The sequence below is a fragment of the Rousettus aegyptiacus genome, unplaced genomic scaffold (assembly GCF_014176215.1).
Source record: "Rousettus aegyptiacus isolate mRouAeg1 unplaced genomic scaffold, mRouAeg1.p scaffold_m13_p_1, whole genome shotgun sequence".
NCBI lineage: Eukaryota > Metazoa > Chordata > Mammalia > Chiroptera > Pteropodidae > Rousettus > Rousettus aegyptiacus.
The window spans coordinates 14,527,917-14,548,101 of NW_023416284.1; the positions used below are offsets into that span (position 1 = coordinate 14,527,917).

The 20,185-nt window shown below is 46.0% G+C and overlaps 1 protein-coding gene and 1 long non-coding RNA gene across 5 annotated transcripts; one reads left to right on the forward strand and one right to left on the reverse strand.

Moving 5' to 3' along the window:
* Positions 1 to 1,079: 1,079 nt before the first annotated feature.
* On the reverse strand, positions 1,080 to 18,699 carry CNR2 (cannabinoid receptor 2). Of its 4 annotated transcripts, none has more exons than XM_016126796.2 (3): positions 18,553 to 18,699; positions 6,723 to 7,113; positions 1,080 to 2,219 (listed from the first exon to the last, which is right to left on the reverse strand). In XM_016126796.2, exon 3 carries the CDS (start codon positions 2,172 to 2,174, stop codon positions 1,128 to 1,130), a length of 1,047 nt encoding a protein of 348 aa, XP_015982282.1. In that variant the 5' UTR covers positions 2,175 to 2,219; positions 6,723 to 7,113; positions 18,553 to 18,699; the 3' UTR covers positions 1,080 to 1,127. The 4 variants fall into 4 exon arrangements, with proteins under 4 accessions (XP_015982282.1, XP_015982280.1, XP_015982279.1 ...); XM_016126794.2 differs by lacking the exon at positions 6,723 to 7,113 and adding an exon at positions 13,113 to 13,198; XM_016126793.2 differs by lacking the exon at positions 6,723 to 7,113 and having other exon boundaries at positions 18,553 to 18,698.
* On the forward strand, positions 13,402 to 15,366 carry LOC118610048. Its single transcript, XR_004953734.1, has 3 exons — positions 13,402 to 13,553; positions 13,658 to 13,768; positions 14,976 to 15,366. It is a non-coding gene; the product is annotated as an uncharacterized LOC118610048 (long non-coding RNA).
* Positions 18,700 to 20,185: the final 1,486 nt, after the last annotated feature.

Here is a 20,185-nt window from a genome sequence, read left to right on the forward strand (position 1 = left end):
AATCAATATCTTTCCTTTTATTCTGTCTACATTGGAATTCCTCACAATCCTCCTGCCACCAACAGTTTCTCTTGCCTACTGTTTTAAGCCCTTCCTGTAGGAATCCAGCTTCCCTGATATGTAAAATATGGTGTCTTGGGATCTTTGAAAGCATGGAGATAATAGATTGTGGGATGTCAGCCCTGTGCTTGAGACATAGTGAAGGAATTTCCCCCTCCTCCCTCTTGCTCTGTTTATTATTTGTTATAGGGGTGTGGAGGAGACAAAAAGGGCTGAACTGAGAACACGTGGGAACAATTTGGGGATTTGTAAAATCTTTGTAAATGTCTTCTTTTTTTTTTCAGAGTTAGGTTAGACTGTGACATTGCCTGCTTCCAGTGGCCCCACCAAGCAGGATTTCTTCGGGTCAATAAAGTTCTCTGAAGAGTCTATGTCTCAAGAGGTTCCAGCTTCCTCTGTATTCTCCCAGAGATCTCAGAGGTCACAGGGGTTGTGAGTAGGGATTATTATGGTGTCATGGAAGGCCACTGCCCCAATAACAAGATGCCCTGAACTGAAGGCTTGTCAGTTACCTCTGAAAGAGATGCTTCGACACCCTTGATCCTCACTGCATCACAATTCTCGGTCCTCAATGGGAAAGGGTGACCTAAAGGTGGAGCCTTTCGTGCTCCAACAATTAAGCAGGAACATATATATAATACTCTGAGATCCCAGGAGAATACCCATTCTTCTCGGATTTCCTCCAAGTCTTTCATTGCTGAGCCTAGAGTCTCCCTCTGGCTTCTGTGTTCTCTGGAAGATGCAGGCACTAAGCCATCCTGTTGAGAAGGTTTTCCTGACCTGACATGCACTGAGCCTCTTGCCTCCTGCCTCTTGCCCACCTGTCCGCTCCTAACAGGGCCTAGCCGTGCAACAGACTGCGTGCAGATAGGCATGGCCAGGCTACCCTTGAGGGGTCAGTGCCAACACTCTTTAGTAAAAAAGGTAAATGTCCAGGCCCCTGGGGATGGATAAGATGAGATAGTCAAGATGGCTCTCTCTCCTCCAGGGAGTGAAATGATTCTGACTTGTTTTTTTTTAAAACTGTGAAAGAGGCCACATCAGCAGTATAGACCTCTGGAATCTGGCTACTGGGTGATTTTCACATCAGCCTCTGTCTCAGTGACTGAGGACTTCGGGGCTTCTTCTCTTCCTTCAGGCCCACGTCCCCTCAGGTACTTCCTCCAGCGGGCCAGGCAGTGGTGGGCAGAGCTGCGGATCTCCCCACTTCGCAGGGCATAGATGATGGGGTTGACCATGGAGTTGATAAGGCAGAGCAAGGAGCAAAAGGCGAAGACTTTCTTGACTTGGTCACTTAGAGTGGTGGCCAGGCTGTAGACCATGAGGGCTAGTACCGGGAACCAGCATATGAAGAGCACAGCCAGCACCACCCCCAAGGTCTTGGTCAACCTCACATCTAGCCTCATCCGGGCCATTCCTGGCACCTGTCTGCCCTGGTGCTCAGTCAAGCTGGCTACATGCTGATGGGCCTTCCAGAGGACATGCCCGTAAGTGTAGATGATTCCAGAGAAGAGGAGGGCAATGAACAGGAGCCAGCCCAGCAGATAGTCATTGGGGATCAGAGGAAAAAGCTCAGAACAGGGACTGGGACAGCAAGTCCATCCCATGAGAGGCAGGTAGGAGACTAATGCCGAGAGGACCCACATGATGCCCAAGGTCACCAGTGCCCTTCCACGGGTGAGAAGGGCTTTGTATGCAGATGGGTAGCGCAGACAGAGGTAGCGGTCAATAGCTGTCAGCAGCAGGCTGCCTACAGAGGCTGTGAAGGTCATAGTCACGCTGCCGATCTTCAGCAGAAAGACAGCCTTGGAATCTATGCCATGGAAGACATGGAAATTTACAAAGCTGCCCACAAAAACCACACTGGCCAGGCAGTCAGCCCCAGCCAAGCTGCCAATGAACAGATATGAGGGCTTCCTGCGGAGCCGGTGAGAAGATAAGATCAGGTAGAGCACAGCCAGGTTCTCCAGGGCACTAAAGAGGCCCAGGGTGATGCACAAGACCGCGACGGCTATCTTTTGGTGACTGCTCAGGATCATGTAATCCTTCATGGGGTTGAAATCCAAGCCATCCTTGGAGCCATTGGCTGCCTCCATCACTGAGCATTTCTCCATGCGGTGGGTCCCTCAGCTTCTGCTGGGCTTGCCAAAAGGTCTTTACTGCAGTACAATGAGAAGAAGAAATGAGTCTTTTTCAATCAGCACAAAAATGACCTCATACAATCACTGTCTCTAGCCAAACCTTTTACCTGTGCAGATGGATCATATGTTGACATAGCGATTTATATTTTGTTCCCTCTGTATTTTGCCCTTTCTCCATTCTAGTGGGGCGCTAGGTCTATACTGGGTGTGTGGGAATTCAAAAAGCAGAAGTGGTCTGCAAGCTTTTTGGTCTTTTGTTTTCAAAAAGAGTAATCCTAAGGCTTCCCTTTGAAAGTAAGGGAAAACTCCCAGGGTCAAAAATTAAGAGGAAATAAAAACCAAGAAAAAATGAAATCCAGGGCGGTAAGATGGAGAAGTTTTTTACATTGGTGTTTTGTTTTGTTTGCCAGTTTTGGTAAGTAAGATACTGAAGTTTAAACAACTATTTAGGGATGGGAGACAAGACATTGGCTTCCCACCAATAGGATGGCCAGATAAAATATAGGAGTCCAGATAAATATGAATGTCAGGTAATGAATCATTTTTTAGTATAATTATGTCCTAAATAATGAGGAAAAAATAAAAAAGCAGGGCACCCAAATATTGTATGAGACATTCTTAAAAGATAAATTCAAAATTTCTCTAGAGGGATATACTATCTACCCAGGTCACACGAGGTTCCCACATATAAAGGCCCATGGACCTTGAGCTCACAATGCAAAATTACAAAATGCATAAGGAAACACGAACAAAAGTTAGCAGATGTGTCAGACAGAATTAGACTTCGAGGAACGTCACATGGGTATATGTTATAAAAATATGTTTAGTATGATTAAACAATGGGAACCAAAAACATAAATACATAATGCGAGACTGAGCAGATTTGAAAAAGAATCAAGTAGAATTTCTGGAAGTGAAAAATAAAGTCATCGAAAAAAGAAAATCTTAAGAGCGGGTTAAAGAGCACCATAGACTCATTGAAAAGCATTGATCTAGAAGGTAGATCTGAAGAAATTTTGCAAAATGTAGCACAAGGAGATAGAATGATGAGAAATACGAAAGAGGTTAAGAGATATGAAGGACTGAATGAAAGGTTTAAATATATCTAATCGAAGTTTCAGAAGGGAAGAGTAGAATTTGTGGTGGGCATTTGGGTGGCACTATTCAGAGAGAGATAATAGTAAAGAATTGTCCAGAATTCTCCTGGACATGACTCCTGAGATTCAGCAATCACAGTGAACTCCAAGCAGAATTTTAAAAACTAACTAATTCTACATTCACATCTATCACAATAAAACTCCAGAACACCAAGGACAAAAACAAAAAGCACTCAGAAATGAAAGATACAATACCTGCAAAGGAATCACAATTAAATTTAATAGAAAGATTTTCTAATAGCCAGAGGATAGAGGGAAAAAAAATCTAAATTATCACTCAGAATAAAGATATACAAATAGAATTCCCCACTAGCAGACCTTTGCTGAAGATACATCTAAAGGAATTATTTTTAGAGGGAAGAACAGAAAGGCAAGAAGGAATTGTAAACAAAGAAGTTGGTAAATGTATAAGTCAATTTTTAAAAAATGTCTGATTTGCAGGGTATAAAAACAAAGTGGATGTAAAATTGCTAATGACAGTCACACAAACCAAGAGAGAGATGAGCAGAGTTGAAGCTTTTATTTAGGAAGTGATTATGGCATTGATCTAATTTAGCCTTTTCAAAATCAGGCATCATCTCTCACTTGGTTTACTATAATATTAACTGGGTTCCCTGCTTTTAACCAGACCCATCTTTAGTCTAATTTCAACATAATTGCAAGAACGATCTTTTTAAAATGTCAGATCATACCATAGTCCCGATGCTGCATAGGTCTCATTCCATTCGGTATAAAAGCCAGACTACTGACAGTGGCCTAGAAGGCTTTATGTGCTCTGACCCCTTTACCTCTCTGACCTCCCCACTACCATGCTGCCCTTGGTCAACCAGCTTTACCCACATTGGCTTTCTGATGGGTCCAGCCTCCTGCCACAGAGGCTGTTCCCTCTGCCTGAACACTCTTTTCCCTAGATATATGTTTGGCTCAGTGTCTCATCTTCTTCAAGTTTTGGCTCAAATTTTAACTTTTCAATCTGCCCTATCACACTATTTAATACTGTAACTTACCCCACCTTCCTGTCCTTCTGGGTCCCTCTATTTTTTTTTCTTCTCATCACTCATCACATTCTAACTAACATATAATTTACCCTACATTACTTACTTATTTATTGTGTTTCATTATTTGTTTCCTGTCTGTTCCACTAGAGTTTAAATTCCACAAGGTCAAGGAGCTATTTTGTTCACTTATATAAGGGCTTAGAATAATATCTGATATACAATAGCTACTCAATAAATATTTGTGGAATTGAATTGAAGTGAAGTTGAATAGTGAGTGATTTTAGCATTTCTTTCTCAGAAGCTGGCAGATTAAGCAGACAATATGTTAATTAATAGGCTGTATAGGATTCGAACACACAATTAACAAGCTTGATCTAATAGGCATGTATGGAACTCAGCACCCGATAATTGGGGAATATATGTCGTTTTCAAGCAACTGTGATCATTTACCAAATGTCCAAGGTAATGTCATTTACTTAAGGCTAAGTCTTAGGTGAAAAGTAAATTTGACAAATTAAAAATTATCTGTAACATACAAACCATGTTTCCTAACCATAGTACGATTTGTTTAGAAATGAAGAACTTAAAAAATATAACTAATGAACTTCATAAGTACAAAGCTTTAAAAACACACTTCTGTATAATTCCTGGGTCAAAAAATAATAAAGGAAATTAGAAAGGACTTAGAATTGTAACATATTAAAACTTGCGGGGTGCATCTGAGTGGTATTAAAAGGGATATTTATAGCCCTACATGCTCATATCAGAAAAGAAAAAAGACTAACGAGCGACACACACAACTCATGAAATTAGAAAATGAACAAAAGCATAGATGCAAAAGAAGAAGAAGAGTAAAAATTAGTAACACGGGGAAACAATAAAGAACAGAAAGAATTGATAAAAGCCGAAGCTAGATATTTTAAAAGATAGTAAGACAAACTGCTTAAGAAAAAAGGAGAGAGGCCACAAATAAGAAAAACATCAGACGTGAAAGAGAAATGGTCAATAATCCTTTGGAAAGATGTCTAACCTCCGGAGCATCCACAGAAATGCCAGTTTCACTCCGATCTGATTGGCAAAAGATTAAATCTGACAGTATCGAGCGTTGGAGACAGTGTGAAGTCACGAGGACTTCGAGTGTGTGACAGAGGTATAGGCTGGCACAGGCACTGTGAAGCGCACAGTGGTTATCGCGGTTATTTACTTTTCACCTAAGACTTAGCCTCAGGTAAGTCATAGACAGAGGAGGCTCAGGGATGTTAAACCACTTGGTGGAGGCCACGCAGCTTCTCAAGGTCAGGGACTGACCATTCACTATTCTTGGGTCTTCAGTGCCGTGTATAGTGCCTGCTATACAGCAGATGCTCAAAAAACTGCTTAATGAATGAGACCCATTTAAATGGAAAGGTGTTTTCTCAAATGGAGTAGGACGAGAGAGAGAGAGAGAGAGAGAGAGAGAGAGAGAGAAAGAGAGAGAGAGAGAGAGAGAGTATATGTATGTGTGTGTGTGATGGGCGAGCACACAGCACACAGTGCAGGTTCAAATCCCGGTGAGGGGTAGGAGGGTGAGAGGCAGGGGACTTGTTCAAGGCATGCCTGGTTTCCCTATTTTTCATCTGTACAATGAGTTTTCGTGAGGATTTAAGTAAATTAACAGAATACATAGACGTTCTTATTGTTATTATTAGGAGCATCCTCAAACGGGGATAATTCACCTACTCGGTGAGGTTGTTAAGAATAATATGCCTGGCTCAACACAGAGCTCAATAAATGGCAGCCCTTATTATAACCCAGTGTTTTTTAAATTTTAAGAGAGCAGAATGCGTTTTGCAGTCAGTGGAACCCCGATTCATAAATCAGGTAAAATCTGAGTCCATGTCAGCTATTGCCTCTCTTCAAGGCAGCCCAGGTTCCTCTGTAAAATCTTCAGGTTCCAAGAAACAGATCGAAAACCTCTTATTTAATCAACTCCATCATTTTACCGTTGAGAAAACAGTCCAAAGAAGGGTATGTAATTTGCCTAAGGTCGCCCAACAAACTAACGGCAGAGCTGGAACTAGTTTCCACATTCCCCGAGGCATAAGACAAAACTCTTGCGCTGTAAGTAAGCACCGAGATGATTCTACCCAGAGAAGCCGAAAAGGGGCGTATTCCCTGAGACAGAGGCACTTTGCTGAACGGTGCCAAAGTCACACTTGAGTCGAGACAGGAAATGGTGCCAGCCCGAGTTCTCGACTCCGGTCACAAATAAGTGGATAAGGCAAGTCTTTCTCAGCTCCCACGTCCTGACCCTGCCACTTTTGGACGCTTCTTCCCTGTCCCCCAGCAGCCCTCCCCCTCAACTGTCCTCTCAGAGAATGGCTTACCCCATGCAGAGTCCAGCCTAGAATTGGGATGCCAGGGGTGGGAGTGGCTGCATTTGCGCTTCAGCGAGGCCTGACATGGCCACCAGCCTGTGGTTATTTTCCAGATTAGGTCAGGGCAGAAAACGCAGACATTTGCATGCGGGTCCTAGCAAGACGGGATGCGTGGAGCAACAGGAAAACCTCTGGGTAGATAGAAATTCTTTTGGAGCCATAGATGGGGCCTTTATCCAGGGCAAAGATTCATCTACATACTCAGCACTGATATTCGCTACACTGTTGCTCTGGTTCCGCCTCTGCTGCGGCTTGTCATGTGACTTTGGGCAAGTCCCTTAACTTTCTGAGCCCCCTTTCTCCTTTTTGAAATCACAATAACAATACCTGTCCCATTCTCCTGGAAAACAAACAAACAAACAAAACAAATGAGCTGCTGATCATCACGGCTTTTTAACACGGTCTGTGGGTCGGTCTGTGGGTCGGCTGCGATAGGGTAGCAATCCTTTCGAAGTGTATTAAGACTTTATTTCTGCACATTTGTTATGTGGAAAGGATTCATATTTTTATCAGCATGTCAGTGGAGTTTCACATGTTAAGAGCCACTGATGCATACAAAATCATTTTGCGACCTGGCGCCATACAAATGTTAAGATTAAAAGAGAGCCGATCAACCAAGCGTTTTCCCTACCTTAAAAAAAAAAAAAAAAAAAAAAAAGGAAAAAAGGAAAAAAAAAATGCCAAAGCCCCACCTGACACTCCTTCCCCAGAGAGCCCGGCCATGCTGCCTAGGTATCCAGGGCTGCAGCCTGGAGCCTGACTCGGGCTGAGTGTCTGGGAACGAAACTTTGAGGGCTGTGAAAACTGCTCAGGAAAAGGTGTGCCTGGGGGTTTTCTGACCTGAAGTGAAAGTGTGAAGTGGAAGAATGCCACACTCACAAGTGGCCCCACCATTACTGCCGTGTGTAAAGCCTGAAGGCACCTGGGGAGGGAGGACAAGATGTGAGGTGAGAAGGCCCTCCATCTGCCCTTCGACCAGCTGCTACACCTGCAGTGAGGAGCTGAGATTAGAGGCCAAGAGGAGTTGTCTTTACCTCCCGCTGTGAGTGCGGAGGCCTATGTTTCAGTCCCTGAGTGACTCTGGGCAGGTCCCTTCTCCTTTCTGGGTCTTTTTTTTTCGTCTCCAAAGCAGGTGGGTTGACTAGGTGATTTCTTAGGTCTCCTCCAGGAAACTCACCACGTCGGATCCCAATGGCATGGGCTTTACAGCCAGACCTCCCTGGATTCTAATCCAGGTCTCTACTTTATGGGCTCTGTGGTGTTGGGCAAGTTACTCACCTCTCCGAGCCTCTGTTTCTCATCACATCTTCGTGCAGATTAAATGATAGAAGTCTACTAAATTCATGGCACTGTGCTTGGCTTATAGTACGTGTCTAATGAAAGGCAGGAAATCCTTAACAGAGTTAGTTTATAAGATTCTCATAGAATTTCGTGTTTGAGTCTTGTCCATCTTCCACCTGAGAGCTGAGGTGGATAGAAAGACCTCCGCTCATTCTCAGTGGACACTTTACCACTGTGATGGCAGCACCATCACGTTTTTAAAACCTGTTGGACCTGCCTGAACAATTCATCATTAATAAACCAAGGTGACCCTCTTGACCTGCTTTCTAACAGGCTGGGCTCTTGGTGCTATGTCCAGTTGTGGGAAGTTGTCATGGAGACTCCTTGTACATTTCCTAGTCTCCCTCTGTGCTGTAGTACTTGGTTGCAGTAGCAAGGAAGTTTTCTGGAGTTCGAGATTGTAGGCTATGTTCTTTTGCCCAAATCTCACTTATTTTTTCAGAGCCTATATCAAAAGCCGCCTCTTCCAGGAAGCATCCCCTGGTTTCTTCTTGCTCCTCCAGGTAGATGAAAGTCATTGAATCCTACTGCGTGGATCACTGTATACCTTCTATTAATGATGTCCATTCCCCATGTTACTTCCTGGACTGTGCGTTTCTAATTTTGAGAGTAGAATCTGGGTCAGGGAATGGCCATACCTTTGTATTCTACTGCCCCTCATACCAAAAAATAGCCCACAGTAGATTGTCAGTGGAGATCTTTTCAAGTAAAGCATCTCCTTATGGAGATGCAACTCAGCCCAGAAAAGCAAGACAGTTAGATGGCCCCTGAGCCACCACACCCCACTGCCAAGCTCATGGCTGACATTACCCATCAGTCCCAGTCCTCATTCACCCTAATCCTGACCGTGAGCTTCTCACCACAGTGCTCCTGACCCAGAGAACAGGCTTGCGGGAAGTGGCGAGAACCACAAGCAGCAGGTCTACAGCAGGAAGTGAACTAGAAGGCTGGCGACTGTCCAGGCCCTCTGACCTTGTAAACAGAACGCCAGGGTAGACATTCCTAAAGTGGACTTGGCACGGGAGGTGGGCAGCACTTGGGGGAAGGAACTTAAAAATCTCTCTGGTGATATAAGTCCTAGGAGAAGTTTACGGATACCAGGCAAAATACGGAAGCTGCCCTAGGGGAGAGATGCAAAGGGCTGTCAAAAGGGTCTTTTCCTGAACCAGTTTCTTTAATATAATCTTCCTGGGATTTCTAGCACTTGAGCACAGGGCCCGGCACAAAGTAGGGGCTTAAACATTTTTCAATTGACTTATTGAATGAATAAATGAATGAATGAACAAATGTCTATTAGAGAAAAAAGCAAGCTTCTTCAGACAGATTTCTGTGTTTCCTCTTCCCTCGGCTGCCAGGAAACTCAGAGCTAAATGCAATGCACACCTGCAGGCCTGGGTCATCCAAGGTTGGTTCTTGACTCATTTATTGCTCCTATTAGTGGTTTCTAATGCTTTGCTTTTATTTCAACTTCCCTAATTCATAATATAGGCCACCTCCTGTCCTTTTAAGAAAAAATTTGTAATTTACAGAATGGGGACAAAAGAGCATCATTAAGGTCTCCATAATTCCCCTCTCAAATGTCTGTTGGTTGTCAATGAAACCCAGTCCCCGATATTCTGCTCTGTGGGGGTGAAGGATTCCACCCCAAGCCTGCTATCCCCTCGCCATTCATCGCCCCAATCCAGAAGTCTGTGGGGTCATCACCAGCCCGTCTGGACACACATTCTCCCTGGACTGTCTGTTGCCATCTGTCTGTATCATTCGCAGCCTCCTTCCCAGGAGGAACTGGACTAAATGGTGTCTGAGGCCGCTTTCCACTGTATGAAGGTTAAGTGCCAAGGGCTTTGGATTGAAACCTTGTTGGGTTCAAACCCATCTCTGCTGCTGGTGGGCCGTGCAACTTTGGGGCGAATTACTCAAACTCTCTGAGCCTTGGTTCCTTCATCTGTGACTAGGTAAGCGAATCCCTGCATCCTTGAAGTGCAGATTAAATAATTATTTAAAACAAATTAAGCCGTAGTGTGGCTGCCTGATTGAAATATAGAGAGAGTGTGCACGCGATATGTGGAAAGAAAGTCCTAAGTTAAAAAGCAGGTCCTCCAGGTATGAGCCCTGGATCTGGTATCCGTCAGTTCTCTGGAGGAGTCACTTACTATTTCTCATCCCAATATTGCCACATGAAAAGGCCAGATGGTAACGATAATGAGTGCTTGGCATTGTACTAGCACTGCCACGTGCTATTTCATCTAAACCTTAAAACAACCCCGGGAGGCTGGTATTATTATTTTCCATCTTTTAAAGATGAGGATGAGCCCCGAGATGTGAAGAAACTTGCTGGGTGTGTGTGTGGGGGGGGTGGCGTGCACTGGGGACCTGTCCTCTTGTCTAATCCTCTGAAGGCCAGGGTCTACATCCTGTCGCTCTACATTCTTTTCTCCCCACAAATGCTTGGCACATTAACTGACAGATATGAAATCTGCCCACAGGACAGTTTCGTCGGGCAGTTTATCTTCTTCCTCTTTTCAGCTACCGTCTACCCCATGCAACTTCCTTCGTACAGAACGAACTGGTGATGCCTGCATTTATAGCGCACTTGACAGTTTTCACTGTGGGGGCAGACTCACAGCTTTTTTCTGAAGTGAAAGTAGGTAGTGTTCCTTGAGGTTCATAGAGGGCAAGTCACTCGCCCCAAATTCCACCGCAAGTGGCAGGACTTGAGCCCCGTGTTACGCCAGAGTCGGGTTGGGCAAGGGCCAGGATCTAACACACGTCGGTGACCAGGGCGAGGGGCCCTGCTGACAGGCACAGACGACCTTTCATCTTTAGTGCCAGGGCTCAATTACATCCTTTTTTCCCCCCTCTTTTTGGCTTTTTCCCTCTTCTGACCAATTCCACTCGCTAACACCTCCATTGCTGTCATTAGCTAGACTATAGTCCTGTCCCCACCAGCCTGGTGGAGTCCTGACCATCTCACCGGCAAAGATTTACCAGTCAGGCCCAGGGACTTGGGAGTCAGACGGACCTGACTTCCAGTCCCGGCTCAGCCAAGTGTTAGCTTTGTGCTCTCGGATAAGGTCACTCACTTCTTTTTCTCAGTTTTCTCATCTGTAAAATGGGAGTAACAAACGGTACTTATCTCCTGGATGGTGGTGAGGCATGAGGTTTAATTGATGTGCAGTGATCAGTTACTGCACAGAGCAAGCCCTCCACTGAGGGCAGCTTATATGTAACATGTATATCACATGATAGCTTTCTCCTCACTCTCCCAACTTCTTTGCTAGTTGGCAACAAATGAGTGCCAAAGTCATCTCTGTTGTGCCCTGGGCTGTTGGGGGAGTCAAGGAGGGAGGTGAGAGGCAGGAGGGAGAAGATCCTGTTTCCACTCAGGATTTTAGAGTTAAGGGAACAGGAAGCTGAGAATGCACTGGGAGCCTGACGGTTATTAACCAGGCTGGGGGGTGAAGACATCAGCACCTGTCAGCCTGCTGTCACGACAGGAGCCCCGGACCAAGGAGACGGGAATCTGGATTCCAGTTCCAGTTTCAAGTGGAACTGATATCCGGATAACCCCAGATGAAACGGTCTCGGTCTCAGTGTGTCCATCCGCATCAGAAGGGGCTTTTTGGCGAGTTCTCAAAGGGTGCTTCCAAGTTGGAAGTTGTGCAATTAACCACAGGGGACTGGTGTGGGTGTTTATCAGGTTTCAGAACTGGCTGTGAGAAAGACAGCTCAGGAAAGCCGGAAGTAGCCGCGGTTCTCTGAGTTCTCAGCGCTTCTCTACCGTCTTAAACATTACCCGGACCCTAAAGAGCTCTCGCTGGTGTAGGTTACATCCATCAGTTTTTACTGTATTAGAAAATAAAGCTCACAACTTAAAAATATCTTTAATAATCCTATTACAAGTTAATAGATACAACATATTTTTAGTGAAAATACTTTTTTTTTTTTTGGCAAATCTCTTCTCTGGCAGCTGGACTCTTATTTCTGTTTTCGCACTCAACCTGTGGCGGTATGTCATTGTGGTTGAAGTTTACGAAGCACATGCATTTGTCACTGTTCTCCAGTGCTTCCTTTGCGACAGGTACTATACGAGGCCTTTGACCTGCATTGTCTCTTTTATCCTTCCAATTGCCCTTTGCAGGTAAGTTGTCTTATTTTCGTTATATTATAGATGAGGAAACCGAGGTTCTGATGGATGGATTTGCCCAAAGTCACACCGCTTGTAGGTGGCAAAGTCAGAACTCAAACCCAGGCTGCTATGCTAGACTTGTTGCCAGACCCCGCCCCCCCACCCCCAGAAGATGGGGAGGGGGGAGCAACAGGTGTTTTAACACTCTGGGGACAATCTCTTCCCTTTTCATCCTTTCCTCTTTGGAACATTTTCTCTTACCAGGGCCTCCAGCAGCACCACCGGCTGCTAAGACACTAGAATGTCAGCTCTAAAAGACTATTTTTTTTCGTGTCTCATATGCTTGGAACACTACCTGCACACGCTGGCTGCTTGGTAAATATTTGTTGAACGAATTGGTTGAAGGAGTTCTTTCTGACACTCGTGAAAATCCTTAAGGGTGGTTATATTCTTCCAGATTTTCAAAGTGGACACAACTGATCTATTTATGGGGGGAAAGATGGCTTGATAAAGTCTATCCCAGCAAGAGAAGAATGCCTGGCTTAACATTTCAAAAGAGACTCTCAAAGGATCTGTGGCAAGAGGATTTAGGAATAGATTTTCAGAGCCCAACTTGCCCCTCTGTAAATGCGGGGGGGGGGGGGGGGGTGAGGGGTGTCAGTGAGGAAATGTACCTGAATAACAATGGTTTGCTGTGTGCCTAGCACAGGGCTTTGCACGTAAACTCAATTCTCACATTAAGCAAAGGAGGTGGTACTATTACCATCAGACAAGGTGATAGGAGGCACAGAGATGAAGCGACTTGCCCAGAGGCCATACCAAAGGGCAGAGCCTGTTTAAACCCAGGCCCAGGCCCGGAATCGTCATACCTCCTGCTCCCCTTTGCTCAGCCGGCTCCTGCAGCTTTCTCCCGGGGACTTCTCCTCTTCCGGGTGGGGCGGGTGCTCTCGAAATACTGTAAGTAGCACAAATTTCCTTGTTTTCTGCTTCACCAGATCCCAGGGTTCAGGGGCTCATGACGGACACTTTCACGTGCTGTCTGAACACATGTGTCTTAGTTCTGTCCCTACGGGGAGCTCCCTTGTGACCCATTCTCTGCCTTTTATTTTCACCTTTACAATAGGAATGAAAAGACCTATATCCCTCTTTCAAAGAAAATCTGCGACAGGAAATTTCGAAAACTCAGTCATAATAAAGTGTAAATGACACTGATGACTGTGTCTTGATCTCCCTCACCTTGGGGGTAGCTCGCTACTGTTGAAAGCTTGGTCATCGGCCATTGGAAAGTGTGTGGTCATGGCGGGGAGTAGGTGAGTTTGGGGAACATTGTTAAAATTGTTAAAATTACACTGGGAAATAGTGGGCTTTTTTTTTTTTTTTTTTTTTTTTTGCCCATCATGTGCTCTCTTTGTAGGACAAGCAAGGCATTAGAACCAGAGGGACAGAGAGGCCTTCAAATGATGACAAGAACTTTCCACGGTGGCTTCTCTACACCACAGAGAGTAGAAAAAATGTTAATTGCATGGTATGTGTTCTGAATCACCCATGGCTTCCTTCTGGTTAGTCTACCCGTTCCCGGGTGAGCCGGAGCCTAAAGGAGGGGGTCCCTGTCCTCACTTTAACTCTAGCTGTTCCTAGAGTTGCGGCAGTGGAGGGGGTGGGGCTGGAATCCGGCTGGCCCCCGGAACAGAGTTGGGAGTGATGGGGCAGCCGTGCGGCAGAGAGCTCTGGAGGAGTAGCTCTTGAAACACACTGGGGATTAGGACAATAATAGCAAGTAACGCTGAGCGAGCGCTTACCGCATTCTGCCTCCAGCCACCACTGTACGCACGTTACACACGAACGCAAATATTTTTCATGACAAGCCAAGGAGGGGACTGGTATCACTCCCATTTTATAACGGAGGGAACCAGTCCCGGCACAAAGACTGACCGACCGGGCTTTGGGCCCCTAAGATCTGCGAGTGGTGACAAAGTGGCTGCAGGTTCACAGGGACAGCTGGGCAGAGGCTGATGATAAATTTAACCTGCTGTGAGCACTCAGGCCGTGGAGAGATGAGGAGAGGCCAGAGATGGGCTGAGATCTAGGGAGCCGATGCTCATGCACACACCCTCTACCCCTTTGCAATAGAATGTATTCACGTGCATTTGTTGGTCTGTTCTGCTTTTGGTCCTGGGACTGTAAAGAGGAAAATATGTTACTATTTTTGGTCTGGGATTTGGCATCGGACCCAGCAATACAGTACACTAATTTGCAAGGTGACCTGGATTTCTATCTCCTGCTTCTGCGAAGAGAGGTGGTTAACAGGGAAGGATCAACTGAGAATAAGAAGGAAATATATAGACAGGCTTAAGAGCCAGCCCTGAGTAACGGGTTTGAGTTCTGATTCTGCCTCTTATTAAGTCTGTGGTCTTTTGGGCAAATTACTCATCTCTCTGGGCCTCAGTATCCTCATCTGTAAAATGGGAATAATAAAAATATCTCCACTCAGGACTGTTGTGAGGAGTAAATGGGGTGAGTGAAAGAGTTCCTTTTGCTTCCTGCCTTTCATTGTTGGTTCATTAAAGATATAAATTCAATAATGTAAAATTAAAAATAAGACCATATATCGGCCAAAGCCACACTGAGTGGCTAAATGGTAAACAGCTTGGTTGGGAGTCATGAGATTATCCTTGGTTCGATCACCACTAACTGCTGCTTTTGTGCGTTTGTTCGTTTGTTTGTTTTCCCAGATGAGGGCTCGTCTCGTCATCTCCGTGTCCTCAGAACCTGTCATCCCACCTTTATACACGACAGGTGTTCAATAAATAGAGTTTAATGGATTACTGACCTTAAGCGGGCTTAAGGTTAGTAATAGCTCATCACATAGTTTTCTTCAATATATGTTTTTTCCCCTAACACCCATCTCCCTGTCCCCTCCCCTTTGGCAATTATCAGCTTGTTCTCTATATCTATGATTTATCTTGTTTTATGATTATTATTTTTTAGATTCCACATATAAGCGAAATCATATGGTATTTACCTTTGTCTGTCTAACTTCTTTCACGTAGCATAATATCCTAACTGCTGTTTTTGATTTTTCCATTTATCCAAAAAGCTCTCACACTGAGAAAAATATCTTTTAAGCAGTAAAATAATTTTTCGCTAATTAAAAAAAGATGGAAACAGGTGCCGCGATCTTCTCCTCTCTTTTGGGAAAAGCTGATGGGAAGTAGTGGAAAGATGAGCCTGGACTTGACTCTTAACTCTGCCGTTTACCCGTTATGTCTGAGCCTCTGGCCTCATCAGTCAAGTGAATATTAAGATGAGTCTCCTGTGAGGACTAGAGAAGCATCTCGCTCCTCCTTGGTCCTCAGCAGACTCCTAGTCATGCTTCCTGCTCCATCGGATTCCCCAAAACCCAAACATACCCATGGAGATGCACAGAAGATGGACTCAGTGAATTCTGGCAGAGGCAACACCGTGAACACAGCTGTGGTTCTCAAAGAGGAACTGTGGGTAGCCCCAACCCACAGAGAGAGGAGAGGGGGTGGGGTGAGGCTTTGGTGGGAAAAGCTGCCTCTAACTTGCAGTGTAAGCAGAAGACTGGGGGGCCTCCCCTGTGGGGGTGGGAGCAAAACCCATGGGATTCTTAACCCAACCTGCCTCTACCTTAGGGTCTCACCAACATCCTCCCCATTTAGATGGGATCCTGGGAGCCTTCCTCCCACACCTGGCTCTAATGACACTGGGGGCTCCACCCCACCTGATCTATCCCATTGTTCTGCCCTTGTCTGCCATTTTTTTTTTCCCTTGGCTTTTGGGGTCTTTGTGGCATGGAGCTAGGGGCAGGACACATCTCATGCTCTGTGGACCCTTCCCCTCCCACGAGATGGACGGAAGAGGGAATGGTTTTATCTCTTCCTGAACTCTGCTGAAAGAAATCTGACCATTCCTCGAGGCTGCATTGCACATTAGCGCCTACAAGGCACTTCCCACGCGCATTCTCCTGTGTGATTCTCACAATATACCATGATTCTGCATTCGGGTGCACCGAGGTCTGAGTCTTGGCTTTCCCCATACCACCAGCTATGTGACTTTTGTTTGCAAGGTCTTAAGCCTGTGTGAGCTTCAGTTTCTCACCTCTCGGATGGGGGTGGTGATAGCATCTCTCTCTTAGGCTGTTGTGAGCCTCCATCCAAGTAAAGTTGTAAGGCTAGCACAAGGCACTTCCTACGCGCATTCTTCTATGTGATTCTCACAATATACCATGATTCTGCATTCAGGTGCACCGAGGTCTGAGTCTTGGCTTTCCCCATACCACCAGCTATGTGAACAAATCACCATTGCCTTTGAGCCTAGGTTTCCCTTTTCTGTAAGGTAGGGCTGCCTGTCTCCCTTCATAGAGCACCCCTTTAATCTCCTGGCTTCGGAACTTTGTGCGGGGGTGGGGATAGAAAGTAGAAGCCTTGTGAAGACAGCCTTTCTTTCCATCCTCTGTGAAAACCTGAGCTTGGCGTGAAGGTTAAGCTAGTGTAGCGTCCTAGGTGGGTGTAGAGAGAAGAGCCTGCATTTGTGATCCAAAGGCAGGGAGAGAGAAAAGATGGCCCCAGACAGGGAAGACACTAGAGGTCATGGGTCCCTTGAGTGTTGGGGACCTGGGTTCTGCTCCCCAGAAGTTTCTTGGGAAGATGGTAGGCCCTCTGGGAGAAGAAACTAAGATACAGTAGAGTTGAATCTTGACAAAGACTTGACTCCAGGCATGCTAGAGAAGTGGACAGGGTTAGATTTCAGGGGACCAAGCCCCTTTGGACAATGGGCATCCCTCACAGGAGGAGCAGAAGACTAGGGGGCACACAAACCAGGGGCTTCCCACACTCTACACTCTGTTTGTGACCCTCTGAGTCAGTGTCCTTGCTGGAAGGTGCAGGTGGGGCCAAGGGAAGCTCAGCACACACTGAGATTCAATCACCAACCAGCCCATTAGGATGAGGGCTCAGAGTCCTATTGCATATGCTGCGATAAGAATAAATAAAATAACATTTTATGCACAGCTGAGAGCAGGCGGTAAGATTAATAAGTGCGACCAGATAAGGGGGGAAGAGAAGAGACTGCCACTGGAGGGCCGTGCTCAGCCAGCCAGGCCACAGTGAGCCCGCCTTAACCACCGTTATGTCTTTAGCTGGCCGAAAGGTAAAGGACGTGTTTCATTGGTAGAAATTGATGCTGGGGCCCAGGGAAGGGTAAGGGGCCACCTCCCAGGGCCTCCCCAAATTCCTCCCTATCCCCTCCTGGCCTCGGTGCCCTCAAAGGGTCTATGTGCTACTCATTGGAGGGGAAAACAGCCATGGCCTCATTTATTCTCATTTCTAATCCACAGCAAGGAGAGATGGCATTAAGGCCAAAATCTCCACTACAGCCATTCTGAGCCCAGTGCAGGTCCCCATCCCGGCGCCAGCATCATCCAATCAACCCTCATCGCAAGCCTATGAGCGATGGTCTTGAGCCGAATTTCTCAGAAAAGGAAGATGAGTGGGAGAGAAGTGGACTAATTTGTCTGAGACCGTAGAGTTTCCAGAGACAGTGCTAGGATCCACACCTGGCCACCGGCCCCAGTGCACACTCATAAGCACTGCTGTTCCGCCAAGTGGAAGCTCCATAAACCAGTGTGTGGACTCCACTAGACTACGCTTCTGAGCTACCTCGCTCGGGAGTGCAAGTCTTTCTGCGCCTCCGTTTCCCCATCTGTCAAATGAGGGCACTTGGATTCATCGGATGATCTCTAAGTCTTCTTCCAGCCCTAGTCTTTTGGGGTCTTTCCTGGGCCACCATCTGCTATTTAAGCCTGCACCTTGTAAGGCGGGGTGTCTAAGTGGTTAAAGAGTGGGCTGTGGAGCCAAAGTGCCTAAGTTCAAGCCTGGTATTCTCATTTAACACCCGTGTAACTTTAGATAAGTTGCTTAGCATCCTTCTGTAAGATGGGAGTTAATGATAGAACTGACTATATACGGTTGTGGGGATTCAATAAATTAAGCCACGAAAGGCCCTCCGAGCAGTGCCTGGCACACAGTAAGGCCATTTGCATGTTGGCGATTATCACCTTCTATCCTGACCTTGGTGGACATGATTCTTGTCATGTCCAAGGGCGAGGACCACACCAGCCCTAAGCCTTCCCGTGACTGGTTCTTGAAAACTCATATGACATCAATCCTCTGTCCCAGGCAGGCCCACCCAGCTTCTTACATCCCAGGGGACAAGGTGTAAGGTAGGAACACAGGTTTTTTGGAACGAGGAAGACACTCAAACTAAAACAACCAAAAAGCTACTCACGGTTGTCTGTGGCTGAGCTCCCTGACCCTGCCGGGCACTGAGGAGTCCTGGTGTCTGAGACCTGGTCCTGGGTCCTGATGAGACTTCCTGTTAGCTGCTGTCCCCAAACTGGCTTTCTCTTACTTTTGCTCTTTCTCACATCACAGATGAGTGAGCACGGGGAGGTCTGGTGTTCCGTCCCTGTCACCACTTCCCCTCTGGGTCCCCAGTGCCACAGGTTCTTGCCCCTGCAGTCGAGCTGTTTCTCATGAGGAACTCTGAGGGTAGGGCTTGGGCATAGGTCCTGGAGGTTAAGGGACTTGGGTTCTAATCCAGCCTAGTTGTGATGCCCTTGACCAATTCACTTAAGCTCCCTAAACCTTAGTTTCTTCATCTGTAAAATGGGAACGATGCGCCAGCCTTGAGCAATCCACGTAAGCTCCCTAAACCTTAGTTTCTTCATCTGTAAAATGGGAACAATGCTCCTGCCTTACATGATCACCTGAAAGAACCTTCCATTCGAATGCCTCTTCCCCACTGGACCAGAGCTTTGAAATCGAAATGTGTCCAGGTGCCAGGCAGATAACATGAACGAGTGAAGGAAGCTGGTATGGGGCAACAGGGAGTGGTGAGGACTGTGGGGAATAAGGGAACACGTGACCCAGCCAAAGCAGGCCAGCATCTCTAAGTGTGAGCCAGGCCTTGCCGTTGGGAATGCAGGCCCAACTGCCAGACGTTCCAAGTATTTGAAAGATGGGCCACATTTTCGAAGAGACACTAGGAATTATGACTTATGTAATGGCTTTCAATTTTAGAATGTTGACCGCAAAGTCAAATCTTTAAAAAGTATCCTGTGAGTCAAACCAAACACCATTTTTGGCTTTTGTTTGCTAAACCATAAGCTTCCTGAGGGCAGAGAGTGTGTCCTTAATGACCAGTCCTGGGCTCATTAATACTCAGGTATTGGACTTGATACAGTTCAGTGTTTTCACACATATTATCAGGCAAAATATTTAATGAGAATCTACTTTTTTTTTCCTTTTTTTTTTCTTTCTGGGGATACAGGGATGAGGATGATAAAGTTCTTGCCCTCCTAGGCTAATGGCCTTTGATTATATCATCAGCTGTTTTCACTTACTGATCCCACACTCCAGACCCTAAAAGTTAGATCTAGGCCAGGGGCTCACAAGAAGAGAGATTTTGCCCCTGCGATAGAGTTGCCAGATTCAGCAAGTAAAAATATAGGATGGAAGTATTTGAGACACACATTTCTAAAAAATTATTTGTTGTTTATTTGAAATTGACATTTAATTGGGCATTGTATGTTTTACCCAGCAACCCTACCCAGAGCAGACATTGGGCAATGTCTGCAGGTGTCATAACTTGGCGAGGATTCTATTGACATCACATGTAGAGGCTGAGAATACTGCAAAACATCCTCCAGCACATGGGGTTAAATATTAATAATGCCCAAGTTGAGAAAGGGCTCTAGATCTGCCCGGGTCCCATCAGAGCAAACCCCACCCTGGGGGCTTTATTTGATTTAATAACTAATCCTTTGGGGAGAGGGCGCAGTGATAACTTTCAGCTTGTGCCTCTTCCAAGAGCAAGTACTTGATTGTCGGTAAGGAATGGGATGGAGAGCCCAGGGTGC